The following is a 23305-nucleotide window of genomic DNA, read 5'->3' as shown; positions in this document are numbered from 1 at the left end:
TGGGTAAAGGGCTCCCATGGAGAAAGTCTGTATCATTAAGTTGGGGAAGGACCAAGCCCCTACCCACTGTATTAAGGTTGAGCATGGCATCCCACTATAGGGAATGGTCTCCAACAAGCTAGCTCATGCACCAGGGATAGATCATTGTCCTACTGTTGAGGTTCCCTCAGATTTAGCATACATAAGACTCTAGGTTCCAATCCAATGTGGATAATAATGATATTAATGGCAATGACAGTAGTAGTAATGTTGGTATTTACCCAATTTCTACCCAGAGACTGAACTCCCCTGCCCTTTTCTAAGAGCACTTTATGGACAGTCAAGGTACAGTGCACAGGAGTAGTGCTCCAGCCGGCAGGTCAGCATGGGGCAGTGAGGATTTAATTGTCCTGTGTATTTCTTCCAAGCCTCTATCCTAACCCTCAGACCCCACAATAAAATGGTGTCTTTTCTTTCCTTCTTCTATAGAATTTATACTGACACAGGACTCTGTCCTTAGGGTATACCATCTATGGTCGCCACAGAAGAATCATGACACTTTTCATGTAGAATAATACATGGACATAAAACTATGTGATATTAGACAGCGAGAAAACAGCATTTCATCCAGCAAGCTGCACTAGAAAATAAGTGCCCATTAACAGGACAATGCTAAACCATAAGTCAACGGATGGGGAAGGGTCAAACCCCAAGATCATGAATCCACAACCATGCTGAGTTCATACCTACAGACTATCTATGCCCTGGGAGGTAGGCGACCATCTAGAAAACATCTACTCATATCATATCTTGTTGTGTGAAATTTAATATGAAGGGGCTGAGGGCAAAGTGTCCCCTGGTAATGCTAATGGAGTTCCTTTAGTTAAAAGAAATAGGGTTTAAGGCTCATTCATGGTATACATATAAGGGATGCAGAAAGATTTCAGACAAAGGCTTCTGAGTTTTCTGGGTGGAAATGATGGAGTTGAGCCATGTCTGGGTTACCCCCAAATGGGAACACTTTAAATTAAATATAAATATTTTTATATTTATATTTAAATTTTAAAATATATTAACCTAAGCCTCACAATTATAACAGTCTATGATTCTAGAAAAACAATGTAGAAAAATATAACTAACATTTTTTCTGCACACTTATTATCACATTTATCCTCAGCAGTGTTGGCCAGCAGGAGAAGGTCCTCCCACAGGCATCTTTCTGGAAAACCTGCTATCGACATTGTAGGAGCCGAGCAGCATCAGTGCTCCTCCTTCTATATGCTGGGGATCTCCCCTAGAAGTCCCAGAAGTCCCTGGAGAGACTCTTCCCTCTCACTCTCCCTTAGGTGGGCCCACATAATTATTTGAATAACAGGACTCTGGAAACCTCAACATTCCCTCCCCAACCCTGCATTAGCCAGAGAGTAGCCTCTGAGTCAGAGACCTGGAAAATGAAGTTCCCAGGACATCCCCATGATCCTACCAAGACAGTCACCACTTTGAGAGTCAGTCCTTGGAGGCGACTGCCCATGGGCCTCTCCTGCAGACTGCCATTCAAGCCCTTCTCCGAGTCCCAGGTCGCCAGCTGTGGATAAAACAGGGAAGAGTAAGGGGCGGAAGAGTCTCATATACACCTTAGGGGCTCTTGCTAAACTGGAATCTTGAATGAGACAGGCAGACGGCAACAGCCTGGGCTTCTTCGAGACCCAGAGGTATCTCAAAACCATTAAAAGGACAGAGATTCATCAAACAGTAAGTTTTACTTCCTCTATCATGTCGCCTGGAGGTCCAGTGTTCCAAAATTCCCCCAAACAAAGACAATTAGTAGGATTTTGCCTCTGGAATAAATGTTTCTACCTGATTTTATTTTGTCCTCTATGGCTGTGATGTCACTCTGTTTCCCACTATGCCTTTAACTTTCCCTTTGATGGTACTACAACCAGTTGAATTGAGGTAGAATGATAATGTAATTAGCAAAGACACCAGTACATGGCTTATGTAACATCCTGCGGCCACGACACCAAGGGCTAAGTTCTCTCTGCCTGTTTTTGCTGTAGTACAAGCTCTATAACTTTCTATGGTATATAGATAGAAGCTGATAGCCAAGTATATCTGCTTGGTATCTGCCAGTATCTCTATGAGGCTTTAGGCTGTATCCAGTACTTTGTTGCATCTTTGATATGTTTGCTAAGGATATAGAAAGGACTCTGGCTTTGAAACAGTAAAGAAAACGTGTTCAAGAGTCACTTTTCCTTCCTACCATGACTGCAAGGTCTCAACAACAATGACTAAATCCTTGTGTCGCCAATGAACAACACAGACAACAGACACATCTTGAGCCAACTAAATCAGAAACTTGAGGTCTGGTCACGGGGAATATTAATGCACCCTGAGACACTAGTTTAGCTGTGTCTCACTGGGCTCTTTCATGGGGAGATTTGAACATGCTAAAACCTTGCTCCATCTATGGAGATCCTGATTTAATTGGCTGGTGGTGGACAAGATATGGATAGGTTTGTTCTCCTGATGTTTCTAACATTCAGCAAGGATTGCAAGCCACTACTGTAAATTAAACTGGTAGTTCTCGAACTATAGATATGTGCAAGTCCCATGGCTTTTCTATGTACTTTCTGGTGAGAGTATGGATGTCTAAAAAGCTTCAAGGTGCTGCTCTGTTGCTGGTGCTTCATTGACCTCAATTTATATAGCAAGGGGTTAATGAACCAAAGCACAAGATATCTGTTTAACTCCAGACGCATTCTTCTAGATAAGTGCCACCGGGGCCCTACTGGAACAGTCAAAGCTGTACATAAGATATGTCTACTCTCCCAGCACTCTCTGGAGTTCTGACAATTAACCCTAAGAAGCAACATTTTTAGAAGTTGAGAAAGCATTCTAGCTGAGAGATACTACAATTCCAAGATTAAAACAACACCATCAGAATGAGATATAGAATCCCATATTCAGCCTAAAAGAAGTCTGGTGTTTCTTAGTGTCACTTTGGACCCAACATCTACTAATATCAACTCCATCTTAAATAATAGGATGTATGCCAGCAGAGAATAAATAATTTGAATTAGAGCATAGGCTCTAAAGAGCCCCATATAACTGCTAATTAACTTATAACACACTGAAGTGAAGAGCAAATTGAGATTACCAGAATTCTAATCAGACATCAAGGATGTTTAATGGTACCATTCTCTGAGAAGAGAAACAAAGAGAAGGAAATAACAGGGTTATTTCCCACCATAGTTCCAAAAAATAGTACTCAGACTCAGATTCATGAAGCTGATTAAAAATTAAGACCAGGACTAAAGAGATGGCTCAGCAATTACGAACACTTGCTGCCCTTGCAGAGGACCCAGGTTCTTTTCCCAGAACCTACATGGCTGCTCACAACCGCCTTTATCTCCAATTCTAAGAGATCCAGTGTCCTCATCAGCCTCACAAGTATTGAACACATGTGGTAAACTTACACACATGAGACAGAACACTCATACACATCGAATAAAAATAAACACAATCTTTAACAAACAAAATTAAATGTTTGTCAAAGACAGAAGTAATAACTCAGTCAAGGGTGTGGTTTCCTGTTTTCTTTGTGTGCTACACAATGAACCTAAGGGCCAGGGATAGGTGTGCATTTTGGCTCTCTGCATCTGCATCCTATGACTGTTTAGCTGGCACTGGAGCTGCCTAATTGCTGCTTCTGGGTGTGGGTGGTGTCTGGAGGTGACTTTTACCATCATAATGACTCAGTGTGATGATGAAGACAATCTGGACATAAGAATGCGTCAACTGGATATTCTAGCCTATGCTGTCATTAGATTTCTACAGCTGCTGCCAAGCATCCTTGGCACAGGGAAGAGGCATCTTAGCACTTTTATACCCTGGGTTGATTGAGCACCTGGTACGGCACTTTGCCTAGCCTTCATCAGCAAGGCTTCATTTTTATTGAGATTATACTTGAGTGTGAGAATTCAGAGTAAAAGCAAAAAGGAGCACAGAATAAAGCCCTTGCCCACTTAGGTTTTAGCTCATTTGAACAAGAGCTCTATCTTTCAATGCTGTTCCATCCATGCTCTGTTTCTCCCCACAACAAGACTTTTGGCAGCACAACTCTGCCCAGACATTGTAACAGTTTCCTTATGAGTCTCTTTACTATCAACTCTCCTATGGTCCATCTTCTGTGTGTTAGAACATATCTTTCAAACCAATTAACCAGGCTGAGAGAGACGGTTCAGTGGTTAAGAACACGTATTTCTTTTGTAAGCGACCAGGGTTCAGTTTCTTGCACCCACATGTGAAAAGGATAGTCACAACCATCCTTAAACCCAATTCCTGGGGATCCAACGTCTTCTTCCACCTTCCATGGGTACCAGGCATGCATATGGTACAAAAAATATATGCAAACAAAAATACTTATACAAATAAATACATCTTTAAAATATTTCAAAACAAGCCAGGCGGTGGTGGCACATGCTTTCATCCCAGCACTCAGGAGGCAGAGGCAGGCAGATCTCTATGAGTTCAAGGCCAACCTGGTCTACAAGAGCTAGTTCCAGGACAGGCTCAAAGCTACAGAGAAGGCCTGTCTCAAAAAACAAAACAACAACAACAACAACAAAAAGATTCAAAACACAAAGTATGTAAATTATCATTTTCTAGTAAATTCTCATTTCCTACAGAGTAACTTCAAATATTCATAAGTATGACCCAAAAGAACAGCTTTCCCAACCCCCAACTCCACTATGACCTTTAGCCCACTCAGTTTAGATAGCCATGTATACCCTAACCCCAGGAATTCTATTCTGTTTCATGCTCATGTGCCTTCCTGAGCCTTATGTTCAATTCTTTCTGTCTAGGATGCTATATCTCTCCTTCAGGATCTGATAAATTATGATTCATTTTTAAAAACCACTTTCACTTTGGAATAGTTTTAGAATAACAGAAAAGCTGTGGCGGTTTCACTAATCATTCCTAACACCCATCTCCCCTGACGCCAAGGTGCAAACATAGCACGCATTATTATCATACATTAGCATGTTGTATTCATCACAGCTAATTAATGTTTCTCGTAGTCTCTGGGATTTATGCAAAGCTGCACTAGAACTGGCCTCCAGAGTCATAGACTCAGGGTAAGTCTCTGGGGCAGTTGTGGGATCTCATTCCCTGCTCTCCTCTCTGGACCATAGCTGCAGCTGGCCTTGCTCCTTCCCACCACTTGGTTCCAGCATTGCCTCAGACACCACTGCAGCTTCCTCTCCATAACGAACGGTTATAGCTGGTGTGGATTTGGAGAATATGGCAGCTTGAAGGTATGAGATCAGCAGGTTTTATGACTGAGCCATATACTGTAGCTGTTTTCATCATTTATGTGGAAGACCACAGAACACCTGAGACACAGAAGGTCATCAATGAGTGTTTGCTCAATATATTTACTCTGATTCCATTTTCTTAGTTATAAAATAGAATACATTTGTACTTCCTGCCTACCAAGTTGAGAGTTTGTTAAAGGAATAAAATAATCTTGAAATAACCTATCATATAATAGCTTAATTAAGAATCACCAATGGGTTAGAAATGTGTTCCATAGAACCCAAATTATGTGTACAGAAAAAAGTATTGATAAAAAATGAAACAAAGTATGTTAAGATGTGCTGCATGTAGGCAGAGTTGTAGCAAACAGCCATTATTACCTGTGTTATGCTCATCTTCTTTTAATCAGATTTTCACTACGTAAGCAGGAAGGGAAAGGGAGCTTTTGATAGACAATAACTAGCACAATGAGTGCACAAAATTCTATCACGTGCTTTTCTGGGACTGAAAGTCAAAGGTACATCTAGACTCTTACCTGTGATTAAGTTAAGGTCCTTCTAAAACAAATAACCAAATAAATCCAGGTTCTGGCTACAAGGAATTATGGGGAAGGGGCCCCATCTCCTAGAGAAGGCAAACAGATAATTTACCATTATCTCCTATCCTAAAGATGCCATGCTAGAGAAGGGCTCCTGAAACTCGGTGGGTCTGGAAACAGAGAAGTAACCACAGGTACCCAGACCACGAAGATAGGAAATCCTTCTCTATTAAGAAAGTGGAATGAGGGGCTGGAGAGATGGCTCAGAGGTTAAGAGCATTGTCTGCTCTTCCAAAGGTCCTGAGTTCAATTCCAGCAACCACATGGTGGCTCACAACCATCTGTAATGGGGTCTGGTGCCCTCTTCTGGCCTGCAGGCATACACACAGACAGAACATTGTATACATAATAAATAAATAAATATTAAAAAAGAAAAAACAGTGGAATGACATTGAACATTTTTGCTAGTCTTTAGTCAAATCTGATGGAAGAACATTTAAATCAAAGTGGACATCATAAGAAAAGGAAAAGAGAAAACTTTCCAAGCCTTTTGTCATCTTTATCTTTGGCTCTGAAAGTGCCCGGGACTTAAAGGGTTTTTTGTTTTGTTTTCTTTTCTTAATATCAACTTTCTCTCTTTGGCCTTCAGGCATCCTGTAGCCTGCTAAGGAAGAAGAGCTACTTCAAAGTGAAACACAAATTCTGTCTTTCAAACACATCAAAGTGCAGCCATGTTCCAGGATTCAGGATCCTTCATGTTGGGCAAGAAAGCTTATTATTCTCTCAGATGAGACTAGAAGCCCAGTGCCCACGGCTAAGACTATTTCAACAAAGCTATATGTTCTTGCCCAAATCTTAGGACCAGAGCTGGAGTTTGCACAATTTCTGTGAGAGGCAATGTCTCAGAACACCCTATCTACAAGACCAGGACAGATCAAGATAGTTCCAATGAGAGAACCTAATGGAATTTAAAAATAATTCCCAAGCTCGCAGTCAGTCAACTTAGGAGGAAACTGCCCCCACCTCCACCCTGAGGGCATCTGATGTTCCCTGATCAGAATGCAAGGAGAATGTCTTAGCCAGTAAGAGTCAAATGAGACTGACCAAGTCGATAAATGGGAAGCAGGAAAGACCCTTCACTCAGGAAACTCTGACACTCAGTCGCACAGCTCCCAACCATTTCATCTGTACCTAAGTACATTGCCTGCATTTTGTAGACAGGGTTTTGTGTATGGGATAGATGAATTGATGGTCATAGACACCCACTTCTGACAGCTGAGCTGTCACGACCAGCGTCTGAAAAACTAATTTCCAGCACTGCTAAACAAGACGAGTACTGCTGCTAAGTGATAAGGTGTGAGTTTTCATTCACTGCGGAGATCTACTCTACCCAGGCCAGAAACATGGATGGAGCCAGGGGTTGTGGAACAGTTGTTGCCTGCTAGGAGATATATGGGCTCAGAATCTGATTATGACAAACAACTGTTCCAGAGATCCGTCAGATGGAGACTAAATTTCATAAGTCACTGGTCTCGGAAAAATGGATTTCCTGAGTCAATTGGGGTGCTCGTCATGCTGGAGGTTGTAAGTGGTGAGATGTGAGGATTTGGGACTTTGTGGCTCCATTCTTTGTAAACCCAGGGCTATTAACCCTAAACTGAACAAGCTTCTTTTGGAAGATTGGACCTCATGATCTATAGCTTTATTGCAGAGGTATCTTAAAGTGTCCTTCTCTGTTCACAGGGAGGTGGGATGAAAATGGAGACAATCTGACTACTTTATAGCCTAGAGATCAGTTTCAGAGCCTGGCTCATTCCAGGAACTGAGCAAGAAAGTAGAAAGGGAGGGAGAGCAGGGATAGGGAGGATTCCAGGAAAAGAAAGGGAAAAGGGAAGGGAAGGCAGAACGTTCATTCACTTAACCACAAATCCCAGGGTTCATAATATCCAACACTATAATAGACAGAAGACTTGTATTGTCAACTGCTACCAAATCTTGTAGGAAAGTCTCAAGAGAAGACTAGAAGAGCTCATTTTATAGCCACGTCATACAAATGGCACCACCAGAACTAATGTCCTACATCAACTCTATTCTTATCAACCTATAACTTCTACCAGCACAGTGAAGTTGGCATCAGGTGGGACAGAGGATTCAGTGATGTTAGTGACAGTATGTTTATTGCTTCACTGAAGAAGCTTTCCTAAAGTAACATGACCTCTGTGATTTTCATTTTTTTTTGCCTGCTTGTATTGGAAAACAAATGGAATTGGTGTATCTTTCAAAGGATCATAGCCTTGAATGGGGAACAAGGTGAAGAAGAGTCCATTATCTTGAGCGAGCTTGAACTGGACATTTAGCCGGCAATGGTTTCAGAAAATTGATTACAAGTCATTTATTTTGAGGAAAGGGGTTCAGAAGATTGAATCAAACGCTTCATACATGATAAGAAACCACTCTACCAGTGAGCTACATTCTCAGCCAATTGCCAATTACAAGTCATAAACAAAGCCAAATGCAGGGAAGACGTGCTTAGAAACAAGACAGAAACTGAGAAGCAGTATGCTAGCATCTGAGAACAGAATGCTAATATGGGTGACCAAGATTCCCAAAGTATTATCTAACTGGAGGATTCACATGGGGAATTCTAGCACATGAGGGCCACTAAGACTGGGTGTGGAGGAACTGCAGAAGTCACCAGTCAGTGAGAAAGGGGCAGGCAAACACCTCCTAAAGGCCCAGACATGCTATAGGACGGGACTCACTCCTCCTATAGCCCCCAGACATGCTATAGGACATAACAGAGGAGACATGCTATAGGACTCTAACAGAGGAGAACAGAAAAGTTCCCTCAACCAAGGCCAATTGCGCAGGGAACTGAGCATTTGGGGAAAGTTACTCTATCTTAAAGCGAGCCTCAGCAGAATTCAACTGCCTGTTCAGAGGCCAGAACTGCCAGAATCAGAAACAACAGTGAAGTAGGAGGAGAACCATGATGTAGAGAAGCTTCATGACAAACCTTCAACAGAAGAGAAATAACACCTTGTCCAATGATGCTCGGGAGGAAGATGGGAAAAACTGGTAGCACCACTATTGCCAGGACATAAGGCTCACCATGGAAGAAAGGGGTACACCAGAACTTTAGCCTGTTAGTCCAAAGCCCAAGAAACAAGAGCTCAAGAGGATGGAAGGACCGACAACACCAACAGAGCCACTGGTGAAATCCTTCTATCAAATTTCTCCCTCCCCTTGACCTCTCTGACATGGTCTCCACTTAGCCTCATGACTTACACTCACTCTTGCATATGCACATACATGTTTGTGTCAAATACATATATATACATATACATGCATATATAAAAATATTACAACTAAAATATAGAATCTTATATGAGAGAAAATGCATTATTTGTCTTTCTGAATTTAAGAAACTTCATTTAATATAAATTTCCAGCTCCACTTATTTTCTTGAAATTACCATGATTTCATTTTTCTTTATGACCAAATAAAATTCCATTATGTCTATTTACCATGTGTTCTTTTATTCACTTATTTATTTATGTCTGTGCACACACACGTATGCATGTGGAGGCCAGACATCAAAACTGGGTGAGATGTCTTCCCTAGTTATCCTCTGTCCTATTTCTGAAACCAACATCTTTATCTGAAATTCTAACTAGTCAAAAAGTACCAAGGTTCCTCTTGCCTCTGGATCGCTAGTCCTCTTAAAAACATTTGCTGCTATACCTGACCTTTTACATGAGTTCTGGAAACCTAAACTCAGACCCTCACACCTGTGCAGCACCCTACTGACTGACCTGTCTTCTGAGTTCCATGAATTTTGTGTACTCATCTGCTGAAGGGCATCTAGTACATTTCCTAGCTATTCTGAACAATGCAACAGTAAACACAGATGTCCAACTGTCTCTATGACAGGACTTAGGGTCACTGAGTAAATTTCCAAGACTGATGTCTCTTGGTCATGTGTCATGTGGTAGTTCTATGTTATGTTTTGCTTTGTTATTTGGTTTTGAGTTTTTGAGACTCTCCCATTCTGATTTTCACAACGGTTGCATTAGTTCAATGCCTACCAGTGAGTAATGAGGGTCTCTTTCCTCTCGTCCTTGCCATCACTTGTTGCTATTTGTTTTCCTGATGCTCTCACTGAGGTGGGATAGACTCTCTAAGCAGTTTTAAAAGGCTAAAGATTTAAACATTCTGAAGAGAGTCCAGAGTAGGCAAAGCGGGTTTAACTTGTATTTCTCTGACGGCCAAGGGTATGGAACATTTTTTAAAAAATTTTGTTGGCCTGGGAAGTACCTGCTCAGCTCACTACTCTACTTGCTGACAAGAAGATTTATTCATTTAATTCTGTAGTTCTTTATAGATTATTGATACTACTGCTACCCCATCTAAAGGATAGATGGCAAAGATTTCTGCCTTTTTATAGTCTATCCACTCTGACACTAGTTTCCTTTCCTGTACAGTTTTCTGTATTTCAAGTAATCCCATTGGTCAATTCTTAGGGTCGTTTCCAGTCCTACTAGAGTCCTGTTTAGAAAGTTTTGACCTATGTATATCGTGAAATATTATTTTTTGTTTACCTCTGGCAGTTGCAGCAAAACTGAAATACTTTAAGATACATACATAGGCAAAAAAATCACAAATATTACCAAATTCCCACTAAGTAAAGATGAAGGAAAAAAAATCATAACAGAGCACCCAAGAGTTAAGGGACAATGTTGAGTCTACATATACTCAGTGCAGAATTCACAGTGGGTATATCTAAACAAAACTTACACTAATTTTCCAAAGTAGAGAAAGGATTTGTCTTGACATAGAACACACTTGAAAGCCTAATATATACAATAAGTGTGTATGCTCTCCTTCTGAATCATAAGAAAATGAAAAACTCACTAAACTAATCCAAATCCAAGATGGATATTACCAAAGACCATTGGAGATCTGGAATGTAAAACAGCAGCTACACTAGAAGACAGGATGGTAATTTCTTACAAAATAAACATACACTTACCACACAACCCAGCAAATGCGTCTCTAGGCATTCTATAAGGGAAATGTAAAATATTCTCATAAAAAGATTTGTGTGAGAATTTTCATAGAATAGCAAAATAAAACAGAGGCTCCAAGCTGGTCAACTGGCGAATGGATAAACAAACTGTGGTATATTTTATGCAACCAAATACTATCTCAGAAATAGAAAGCAGCAAGCTCCAGACACATGCATCAACACGGATAAAGCTCAGAAGCACTACAGTAAGTGAATGAGGCCAGACACAAAAGGCTCCATACTTCATGATTCTATGTATATGACATTCTCATAAAGGCAATATTACAGGTAATAAAAAATAGATCCATGGTTGCCTGGGGCTGGGAATAGAAGGAAAGTATAACATGCAATAGAAAACAGGGGTTCTTGTGGGTGATGGAAATATTCTAAATTTTGAGTATCCTGATAATTATACACTAACATGCATTTATCTGTACACATCAAATGGATACAGATAATTGCATCTAATTGCCTAAGTGCTCATATAAACATTTTGAAAATGATGAAGTCATGTGCTAGAGAGTGGGACCAACTTGTCATCTGATACATCTATGACCATTTGGCAAGGATGATTAGAGGGAAGGATTCTTAAGCAACCCATGATGCCACAGTTGAGTGACGGTGCTTTAACTACACAGAGCTTGGTGGTACCAAGTAACCAGGATATTACCTGACATGATTCTAGACTATCAATTTGTCAGGATAGAAACAATCTAGGAGAGCAGCCTGTGGGCAGTTCTGTGAGGGATTATATAGATTTAGGCCACTGGGTATGATGTACCTGTGAGGGATTACCTAGAGTAGGCTAATTAAAGTGGGGAGACCAACTTTAACCATGGGCAGCACCATCCTATGGGCTGGGGTCCTGAATTGAATAAAAAGAAGAAATTGAGTTGGGCACAGACATTCCCCCTCCCCTCTGCCTCCTTGGTGTGGATGTGATGTGAGCAACCATCCCAAAGTTTCCCACCAAGATGATCTATCGACCTCAAGTTGTGAGGTGAAATAAACTCTATCTTCATGGCGTTGCTTTGGTCAAGAGTATTGTCACAGGCACAAGACATATAATGGATACACTCATCCATCTAGAAAAACGGTGTGCGCCCATTTAAATGATCAAGAACAACAGAAAGCCATGTGCAGTAGCACACACTTTCGTTTGCTAGCACCTGAGGAGGGGGCTGAGGCAAGAAGAGCTTCATGAGTTCAAGGCTAGCCTAGGCTCCATAACAAGATTCTGTGTCAAAAAAAAAACTAACACACACACACACAAAATTAAGTGCAGCTTTGCCTGAAAGTAATTCCATGAGGATGGTAATTATATAATATTAAAATAGCATGTTTTAACTTTTTCTAATGCTCATTTCATTCCATGAGAAGATACACACATTTGCCTAAACACAAAGGCTGCTATAAGTGGCTGTTTCTGGCATTGTTGGAGCAATAAGCTTGCAAGGGAACATTCTCTCTGGCACAACAAAGTTCTGGAATGTGGGAATTGTTTTACAGAGAGGAAACATTGCTTTTATAATCACAAGAAAAACAATAAAGCGATTTTCATTTTGAAACTACACAGTGATCTAGCTTATGGCTGCAAGGTTGGCTTTGTATCTCTCCTTAATTGCCTTAGGTGTATTGGTTTTGTCTCCTCAAATAAACTGAATGTTTAGCAATGGTGCCTCAGAAGGCCTGGCTGAAACCCCATTTCTCCCACTTTTGAGTCTGGGATCTTCCGCAAGTTACTTTAACTGGATATACTCTCTTCTTGGTTTAAATACCTTTATCTATAGCTTTCATGAGAGTCCAATTCTTTCTCTCATGTCTATGCAACACTCAAACCCATACTACCAGCATTCTAAATAGCACTGGTTTGCACTGACTAGAATTAACTCTACTGTGCACATTAGTCACAAGTCTTCTTTCTGACAAGCTACTTTCTGCCAGCCTGTTCTATGAATCTCTGTATTGACAAAGTGTCAGGCAGGTTCTCTCCCTCCATAAACTCTCTAAACTTTGGGCCATCTCTTCTCCCTGGCTGCTTCTGTTTCCCTTTGTTCTTTAATTCTTACTCTGTCCTTTACAATTCACTCTTATAATCCCCTCACATCTTCAGCAGTAAGCATCTCGCTTTGCCAAATCTATAATGTCCTAACGTAGAGCTGCGGTAATGCTCTACACGATATATTAAAATTTCATGTCTAGCTATTCAGAAAAAGACTACCTCTCTTTTAAAACAGAAACTATTGCTTCTTCATTTTGATTCGCTCTGTGGGAGCCTTCTCAGCTTGGTCGATCACCTTCCTGGACCTGGGGGGAGTTGGGAGGACCTTGGTCTTAGCATAGAGTGGGGAACCCTGATGGCTCCTTGGCCTTGAGAGGGAGGGAGGGGAGGTATGGGTGGAGGGGAGGGGAGGGAAGGGGGAGAAGGAGGGGAGAGAAAGGGGAGAAGGAGGGGAGGGAGGGGGGAGGAGGAGGGAAGGAGATGGAAATTTTTAAATATAAAAAAAAATAAACCATGAGGGAAAAAAAAAAATCTTATTAGGAAATTAATGCATTTCATCAACCCCTGGGCATGTCTTCATTATTGCCTGTGATATCATGTTTCCTGAAAATTCTAGCTTTTAGCAACCCCGTGGTATATCCTGTATCTGAAGCTCTACAAAAGGCTGGCTCCTTCAGTGCTGACTTATTTACTATGACTCCAAGTCTCTTAGCTATGTTTTCTCTTCCAAATAATTTTCTGCTGAAAACTAGTACTTTGAATTGTGGGAAAATATTAGTAAAACAGGTCAGATAAAAGACATTTAAGGCAGTAGATATAACTCAGTAGAAGAGCAAAGACCTAGCATTCTCAAGGTCCTGGGTTTACTACTTAGCACCACAATTAATGAATAGTTAATTAATTAATCCACCAAAAAAAGGCTCATTAAAAAGGCATTTTGTCAGCCGGGCGGTGGTGGCACACGCCTTTAATCCCAGCACTCGGGAGGCAGAGGCAGGCGGATCTCTGAGTTCGAGGCCAGCCTGGTCTACAAGAGCTAGTTCCAGGACAGGCTCTAGAAACTACAGGGAAACCCTGTCTCGAAAAACAAACAACAAAAAAAGGCATTTTGTCATTGTTTGAGCCAAGCTGCCCTGGTGGCAGGCAGCCGAATGGGGTAGGGGATGGGGGGGGGATGGTGTTTGCCCCACATTGGGCACCAATTAATTGAGTAAGTCACAAAACAATCTCACACCAATTTGGAATTATGATTAATAAAAGGGTTATTTATTTAAAGGGAAAAAATTTAAAGATCACCATCCTAGACAACAGCTTCCTACATGACCAGGAAAAGCATCTGATAGCCAGAAGCGGAATCTGGGGAGGGGGAGGGGGAGAGAGAGAGAGAGAGAGAGAGAGAGAGAGAGAGAGAGAGAGAGAGAGAGAGAGAGAGCAGAGACACCACACCCCAGTGGTGGGCTGGAATCTCAAAGGCTATTGGCTGAAGGAGCAAAAGTAGCTCCCACAGCACTGCAAGGTCTGTGAACCATGTGAATATCACCTTGAGTCCATCCTAAGTAAACAGAATCAGTGTCTAACTGTGCCCAGTAAAGTTTGAGAACATGGCAACTGGTTCACAGCACTATTATATCTTGTCTAGAGCTTGGACCTACCAATACTCTTGTCTATTTAACCTCTACAAAGTCCTAGAGCTCTCCGTTTATTTTGTAAGATGGAGATTATTTTATTGTCATCTCCGTTTTAAAACTCACATCTTCTCTCATTAAATATGAATAATCCTTCCAAAACTTTAAGGACTCATTCAGAGGTGGCCCATATAAATGTAATCCTTTAAATGTAATCAATGCTAAGTTTCCACCTGTCCCTCTAACCCCACCCCAAGCCAGTGACATTGGCTGCCTGTCATTTTCTCTACTAAGCAAAGGTCCCCCCTGTTAAAGAACTTTGGTACAGCCTTCCTTCTCATCCCTGATAAAGCTTATCTCTCTGACTCACATCCCATGCTTGGCTCTTTTTCATCTGGCTGCTCTCACCTGATGAGTTCTACTTTGAATAAAACCTTTCTAGGTCATTTATTCTAAGTGCTTGCAATATTATCAAGCACAGGTTTTGGCTATTTTCCTCACAATCTAAAACACTGCAATTGTGAAAAACAACCTTCACGTTACATGGGATATTTGGTTTTCTCACGGTCACATACTAAACATCTGACATGATTTCTGGGCCACAGCACACAGTTTAAAAAATATCCATTGAATGAATTGAAGATCTACCTAGGGATCAGCAAGCTTTCCCACAAATGACTGGACAATATATTTCCAAGGCTTCTATGGTCACATGCTCTTTATGGTGAAATATTCTGTAGGTCCAAGTGGTTCTGATGAACTTGACTGATGACACTGTAGGTTGGAGTATGCAAAGTGGATATGACTTATGAGTTCCTGACTCTCAGTGCACTTATTTCTATTGTTTCCTTTGTCCTGAATATTCAGCCCTTTGTCAGATCACATTTCCAAAGAGCTATCTTTCTTCCAAGGGTTAATTTGTCATTTATTAAGTTGTTTGCCATGTTTGAGAAAACTTATTTTCTCCCCTGAGCAAATGTGACAGGTCTTCCTGCATTCTTAAGGCATTATGCTAAACCTTGTTCATGGCATATGTCCCATTCAGATCTCCCAATCAGCTGCTGTTTCCTATTGTATCTTCTAAAGGTTATTCTGGCATTGGTCATTCCATACACTTCTCCATCATATAAGGATTATGCCCCTAGATTATATATTTATTATATGCTCTTCTATAACGTAACATCTCCATCCTATCAAAAGTAGAATTTAGCAAGTGAGTCTCTGTAAGCTCAAGGCCAGTCTAGTATATACAGCAAGTTTCAGGCTAGCCAGGGGTATATGGTGAGACACTATATCAAAAACAAAACAAACAAACAAAAATAATAGCAAAATAGTCAAATGCCCCTCCTTTCAATCTGGTCTGAACCTCATACTTCATGCTTTTGAAGTGTGGCTAGAGAATGCCAGGAACTCTCTGCCCTGTTGAGATACTCAGTCTACAATAAGGATCTTCACCCTTCACACTGGCTGGTATTTCAGACCAAACAATTCTTTGTCTTTTTTATAATGGAGGACTTATTATTCTGTGGCTTATAAAATATTTTGCAGCATCTTTAACCTTTATCAACTAGGTGCCAATAGCATCCCTCAGGGTGTCAATAAGATTATCTCAGACATTGTCAAAACCCTCCGGGAAGATAGAATTACCCTAATTAACTGGCAACTGGGAACCCTTTAGGTTCTCCATACACACCATAAATAGTACAACACTGAGACCACCATGCTTCGGTAGACCAGGTGACAGCCCCAGTGAGAACAACCTTCCAATGACCTCTGGCACAGCCCTCTGAAATGTGGCATCCATCTTGAATCCTTAACACTAGCCCACAAGCCAAGGGAGTACCACCAAACGACCTTAGTTGACACCATCAGAGGACTTAAAAAGCTGAGTCTTGTCCAAACTGTAGAAATACAGAACCATAAGCTCTAAGGAAGATGTTACTTAGGATACTAAGTTTTGTAATGTGCTTATAATTATTTGAGCAGAACCTGATATGTGGCAATATGGTATAACCATAAGAAACAATTATAAAATAAGAACAATTGCTTTGAGACAAGTGGAGGAAATTGCTAGAAGGATGCTATGGAAAACTTCCTGTGAATACAAAGTGCAAAGAAACTGTCTACAGGCATTCAAGGGAAAATATTGAAAGATGAAATAGAAGTTGTTTTTGTTACAAAGTAATAAAAATGTTGAGAACAATACCTCCTGCATTAATATGGAAGGTAGGAGGTTTAATAAATAAATTTATGGATTTGAAAACTATAGGCAGAATTTTCCATAGTCCTTTGTTTTTCATAGCTACTTGTTATAATTATGCACAAATACAAAGCTACTTCACATCTGAAATAGAAAAGAAAGTCTACTTCAAAGCCGAACTTAAAAATGATATATTGAACCCAAGATACGTTGGATTCAAAAATAAAATTATTTTTATTCCTGTTTCTTCTTATAGAAATCTCCAATAATGAGAAATAGTATCAATTCAAAATCAAATCCTGAAGAGTTCAAAGAAAAAAAGAAAAAAAACAACGCAGTCCCAGGAAAGTAAGCGTTGACTGTAAAATCTTTCCTAAGACCTCACAAGTACTTAAGATTGTGTCTTGGATATCTTACAGTGAAGCAAGGAGATATCAAAGGGTGTATATCATAGATTGTCTCTCAGACAACAGAACTTCTAAAACTCCACAGAATCCTTTAGGAAATTCAAGAAATAGAAGATTCTGTCTCAAAGAAAAACATAGGTGCACCATCAATCAGCAAACTTAACAATAAGCCCACCCTGTTCTTAAAGGACTTATATTGGCAGAAGCACTAAGTCTACTAAATTGAACTGAGAGAATACAAAATGAAATTGTTCTCAAACTCTTGCAGGCAGAAAAAAAAGGCTGAGAAGATGACCAGAAATCAAAATATGTAGCTTTAATGGGAAGGTAAGTATCACATAGAAAGTAGAGTGAATTATCTCAAATGCTGGAATCAAGAGACAAGTGTCCTCAAAGCAGCAAGAGGTTCTAACCACAGGGCTAACCAGCTTGGTCCAGCTGGATATCAGAATACAATGGGCCTGTGGTTATGGTGTGCCTAATTCCTGCCTTACAGATGGGAATATTTATTACCTTTATCATCATTCCCCTACCTTGCATGCTGAGCATGAGGGAATCATATGACTTAATTCTTTAGACAGAGGCCTTCGGATTGAAGGGCCTACACTGCAACAATAACCTGTAACCAAGGATCTTCATACCTCAGTCTGGCAAGATTCTGGACATTGAGCCAAATTCATAATTGAATGAAGTCCCAGCATTCTAAAACTAGTTTCATTCATAATTTGTAAGTTTTGGAGGAAGTACTATCACATGACTTCTGAAGATACATGTGATCTTCCCATGATGCCTACTCTAGGAGAAGCCAGCTGTCACGTGAGCAATTCAACAGTTTTAAAGTCTCAGTGCTGAAAAAGATGAATGCAGGTGCCCTTGCAGACAGTTCCAGATGAGTTCAACCTTCCAATACCCTTCATCAAGGCACTGGTCATGCAAATGAACCCTCTGGAGCCCCCCTGAGTATAACTAAGTGTCACAAGGAGCAAAATATCAGCCAGCCAAGCATTTAGAATCTGTAAGATAAAATAAAATAAAATAAAATTATTATAATAGGATATAATATAATTTAATTATTGCTGTTTTAAGCCATCAAATGCTTGGATCATTTGTCATGCATCGATAGTAACAGTCTCTGATGTATTTGACCTTGTGCTCATCCTATAAACAGGGGCCAGTTTATCCCTTCTGTATTCACAGGCCTCTAAAATAATGCCTCTTGAACAATGATGGATATGTTTATAACACACAAATCTTGTCACAAGCGAGAACTCTGAGCATTTGGTATGTTTTATGAGTTAAGTAAAAATGAAATTACTAGCCTCAATGTTTCTGGTAAGAAACTGAGGATGGTCTGGGCATGTAACTCAAAGAGAGGGGTTCTCAATTCTATCCTCAGTACTGAAGGAGGGAGGACAGGTGGGGAGGAAGGAAAGAGTGAGAGATGAAGGAAGGGGGCAGAAAAGAATGGGGATATAAAGAAAGAATTAAAAATATCAAAACTGAGGTCCAAGTGTCTTTTTCTATCTCTAGTAAATAATCTGAATTGGAAGTGAACTTAGAACTTTTGAGTGTAAGGCCACTGGACACCCCTCACTTAATGCTCCCTCTGAACATTGTAGAATCTGCATCAGCATATGCTTGTTTAGTGGAGGAAGAAAGAAAAAGGAGAGCTGGAGGTAGGCAGGGAAAGGGAAAGAGGAGTACTCCCAAGGCCTTCCAAAATATCTCACCTGAACTCAAGGGCAGCTGAGAAAACGCAGAACCCACTGAAATTTTTGAGCTCAGAATTTTGCCAACTCCAATTTTCCTCACATTTTAACATTCTTAGAGCTACATAATTGCTCTGGTTTAACTTGGAAACTTGACAGGACTCAGCACCTCCCCCTTCGTCTCTTCCTCTTTGCTTTGTTTTCAGAGGTCCCTTGATCTTTTTGAAGGTAAGTGACTCTTACCCACAAAGCACCAGAATAAGATAATCATCTTTACCCAGTGTCTTTGTCAGGATTCTACTGCTGCAACTAAACACCATGACAACAGACAAGCAGGGGAGGAAAGGGTTTGTTTGGTTTACACTCTGTATCACTGCTCATCACTGAAGGAGGTCACAACAGGAACTCAAGCAGGGCAGGAACCTGGAGGCAGGTACCGATACAGAGGCCATGGAGGGGTGTTGCTTACTGGCTTGCTCCTCACGGCTTGCTCAGTTCTCCTAGAACCCAGGACCACCAGTCCAGGAATGGCACCACCCACAGTGGGCTGGGCCCTCCCTGCGTTGATCACTATTGATGCCTTATCACTGGATCTCATGGAGGCATTTTCTCAATTGAGGCTTCTTCCTTTCTGATTACTCTAGCTGTGTCAAGTTGACATAAAACCAGACAGTACACCCAGATAACAATAATTAGGGTGATAATAAGTGAGATAAAATGCATTCTGAGAATGATCACTATATAAAACTGAGGGTGACATTGGGAAATGGGAATCAAGAGATAAAAATTTTGACAATATTAGGAGATATTAAACACAAACAAGCTCATAATCTGAGGTTGCGTAGGAGGTGGAAGGTGGCTTTTACCCATTTCTAATTCTCTACTTCACAATCATAAATAATAAATAGCATTTTATTTCAGTCCCAGTGAGTCTTCTTTAGATATATAGATAATTTGGATGTGAATAAGATAAACCCTGTTTCTTTCTACAACAGTACAAACAGAAAAGCATGAACACAATCTTCAGTAAGATGTGATGGAGACTTGATTCTGCTGAACTATAAGGCGACAGACCGGAAATAAGTCACAGTAATAAAAACTATGGGCTCCACGGTTTGTGTGTCCCACCACTGCCAGCAGCTGAGTGTGTGCCTATGTGTGACCTCCAAAGCCCTACGTCTACACCAAACTTCAGCACATTTTCAACCAAACCATGAGGAATGGAAGAGGATGCAATGAAACACAATGTTCACAGAGTTCTGATACCGAGAAGCTACACACAACTCACTGTTAGAGTGAAGAAGCTCACAACGGTAGCTTGTAGTTACACTACTGAGAAATAACAGGTGGCCTTATTCAACCAATGGATTTACTGATGGCCCATTATCATCAATTGAAAGAAGGAAGGTATGGATTCTTAATATCTAATCTCTTTAGCGTAAAACTATACATGAGAAAAGGCTGAGAGCCCTAAGATGGACTATAAAGAGGATGTTGTATTAATAAACATTTTAAAATTCACGGATTTTTAAATTTGCAAATCATAACTACATTTTGTGGAGTACATTATGATTTTTGATATGTGTAAAAATGGGATAATTAAATCATATTAATTAATATATTATACATCCTTTGTTTACTTGTCTGTGTGGCAATATTTGCCATTTTCTCTCCTAGCTATTTTATTTTATTATTTAAAATTTTAATATGATATATTTTGATCATATTATTTAGCCTCTCCCAACTCCTCCCAGATTCTCCCCACCTCACTGCCCACCCAACTTCATGCTTTCTCTATCTCTGTTGTTCAATAAAAGAAGAAAAAGCTAAAACAAAAATAAAAAATCAATAAGACGAAACAGAGCAAAACAAATATTAAACACCCCCCCACACACACACATACACACCCCATAGAGTCCATTTGTGTTGGTCAACTATTCCTGGGCATAGGGCTTGCCCTGAAGTGTGGTTGGTACACACAGTGACATTTCATTGCAGAAAAGTGATTTTCCCTTTCCCAGGAAGTTATCATTTGCAAATACCTCCTTGAGATAGAACATACATTTAAATTTGAATCCTACCTCAATCACAGGTTAACAATGACCTTGAGGAAACCACTGAACTCTTTCTAGCCACTTTGTTTTACTAAGAACAGGAAACACAATAACATTGATGAGGTCTCGGTGAAGTTTAAAATTCACCAATGTTCTGATTGCTTCTAAATTTACATTGCTGGCTCATATTTTTTCCCTGCGCTCCAGACTCAAATATTCAGGCTCCAGCTTGATATCTCTGTTGGAGACAGCACAGACAACCCGGAGACAATAATCTGTAAACTGAACTTTTGGCTCTCTAATTCCTCAGACACGCTTCAGAATGTAAACTGGTTTTCAGATCTTCATCATGAACTCTATCATCTACCAAGTTGCTTAAGCCAAAGACTTCTAGGTCTGCCCCAATCTCATCACCATGTGAAGCCCACTTGCCAGCTGTCTCTGGTACACCTTGAAACTGAACTGTCCCATTTACCGCCTCTCCAGCTGCGGTCACCACCATCACTTCGCCTACTGGAACTGCTCTATAACGGTTACTTGATTTTTTTGCTGGCCTCCTATGATTACAGGCATTTACTATGCACTGGGTATCAACATTTTACCCTGACATCCGCATGCTCTGTTTTCAGTGAAGTAGTAGGAAACATGCCTGATTTCTAATAAATGAAATATAAGCAAAACGGTATCATAACTTTGAGCCCAGGACATATTAGTATACAATTATCCTTTAATTCTATCTTTAGTGGCTATCTTGGAGCTTATATGTTGATAGGGTGGAGCAAAGGACAGATGTTGCCTGGATCCACGCATGGAGAAGATATTCCTTTGAGACACATCTAGCCATGCTAAGCTGTGTGAACAAGAAGCAAACCATTATTGTGTTAGGACTCTCAAAATAACAGCTTGGCCAGTCTGGATCATAATTCATCTACCACATAACAGGTAGCAAGACATTTTAGAAGCAAGTCATTTCCTCTCACTCCTTCATTTAAAATGCTCTCTTGGCACCCATTTAAAATATGGCCCAAATTATTACATGTGACCTACAACAAACTACAAGCTCTGGTCTCAGAAGCTAATATATTGCATCTCAACACATCCAGGTACTAAAAATAGCTGCACTAACCTGCCTTCTGCTCCTCGAACATTCCAGAACTATCTCCAGCTGATGTACAAGTGTCATTTTACCCTAGAACTACTACCAGTTGTCTTTTTGCGTATGTCCATTCTCTTTCTGTGAAATGAATTCCCTGTCAAACCTGTCTAAACAGATTTCCCTAGGAAGTCCCTCTCTATTTTCCTGTTTCATTTCTGATAGTAAGTATGCTTAAAGAAATTTTCCATATCATATCATTACTTGATTGCTAAAAATTCTATGCCTTTTTGGTCAAGTTCTTTTCCTTGGAGTACAGGTTACTTGATGACGCACTTCAGTAGTACCCATCCCACTTATTAACGCACCTGGCACAGAACATACAGATGATAAGAGCTAATGTTATTGTATTATTTAGGGTTCTATTGTTGTGATAAAACATCAGAACCTCAGTAACTCACCGAGGAAAAGATTTATTAGGCTTAAATTTCCAAGTCACAACCCTTTGTTAAAGAAAGACAGGACAGGAACCTGGAAGCAGAGCCCTCACACATCAATACTCTATTAAAAGTCTTACCTATGGGCCAATACTATGGAAACATTTTCCCAATTAAGATTCTTCTCTGAAGATTCTACCTTGTGTCAGGTTGAGATTAAAAATTAGCCAGCACAACTATCACTAATGTTATCACTGAAAATAAAGGTATCCATACCGATCTCTATTATCAGCCAAATTTCAGTAAAAACATACATACACAGAGAGGTGATATGTGTGGATATGCAGGAATGCTGACATGAAACTGACATAATAATGGAGATTTCCCTCAACCAAAATTCAGAGGGATGCAATACCCTTCTTATCCATGGCGAGCTAGGAATTTCAGCATCTGATCACACACTGTGATATGTTCTTACAGAAATAAGGAGTTTAGACAAAATATTTTGTAACACAAGATATATAGAACTATTGAAAAAGAAAAGAAAGGAAATAAGAATAAAATCTTCCACAGAAGATAACAGTCAACTATCTAGCAAACATAGAAATACATTCAAGCCAACAACAAACATTTTGCAAGCTGCAAGCTTACAAAACTATTTCAGAGTGTCACACCTAGTGGTGATACAGTGAGATTAGAACAATTTATTACTGAGCAAACGTTCTCCACTGGGGGTACTAGACATTCAAAGCACAACAAACACATCCCTTGACAAGTACTGACAATTCTAGAGAATTTTCTACTGAAAAATTCCATATATGACTATCAAATACAAAAGATATACACAATGATGATCATCAGGGAACTAAACACA

General features: G+C 40.2%; 1 protein-coding gene across 1 annotated transcript in view; it reads right to left on the bottom strand.

Annotated features, from left to right (window-relative positions):
* The window catches only part of Grid1 (glutamate ionotropic receptor delta type subunit 1), a 729852-nt gene that overhangs the window by 114275 nt on the left and 592272 nt on the right, over nt 1-23305 (bottom strand). Inside the window, exon 9 of the mRNA XM_038349621.1 lies at nt 1463-1564. Coding sequence (XP_038205549.1) covers nt 1463-1564 — 102 coding nt within the window. The remainder of the gene's footprint in view (nt 1-1462; nt 1565-23305) is intronic.

This window comes from Arvicola amphibius, chromosome 12 (assembly GCF_903992535.2).
Source record: "Arvicola amphibius chromosome 12, mArvAmp1.2, whole genome shotgun sequence".
Lineage (NCBI taxonomy): Eukaryota > Metazoa > Chordata > Mammalia > Rodentia > Cricetidae > Arvicola > Arvicola amphibius.
This window is presented reverse-complemented; position numbering and strand designations above follow the sequence as displayed.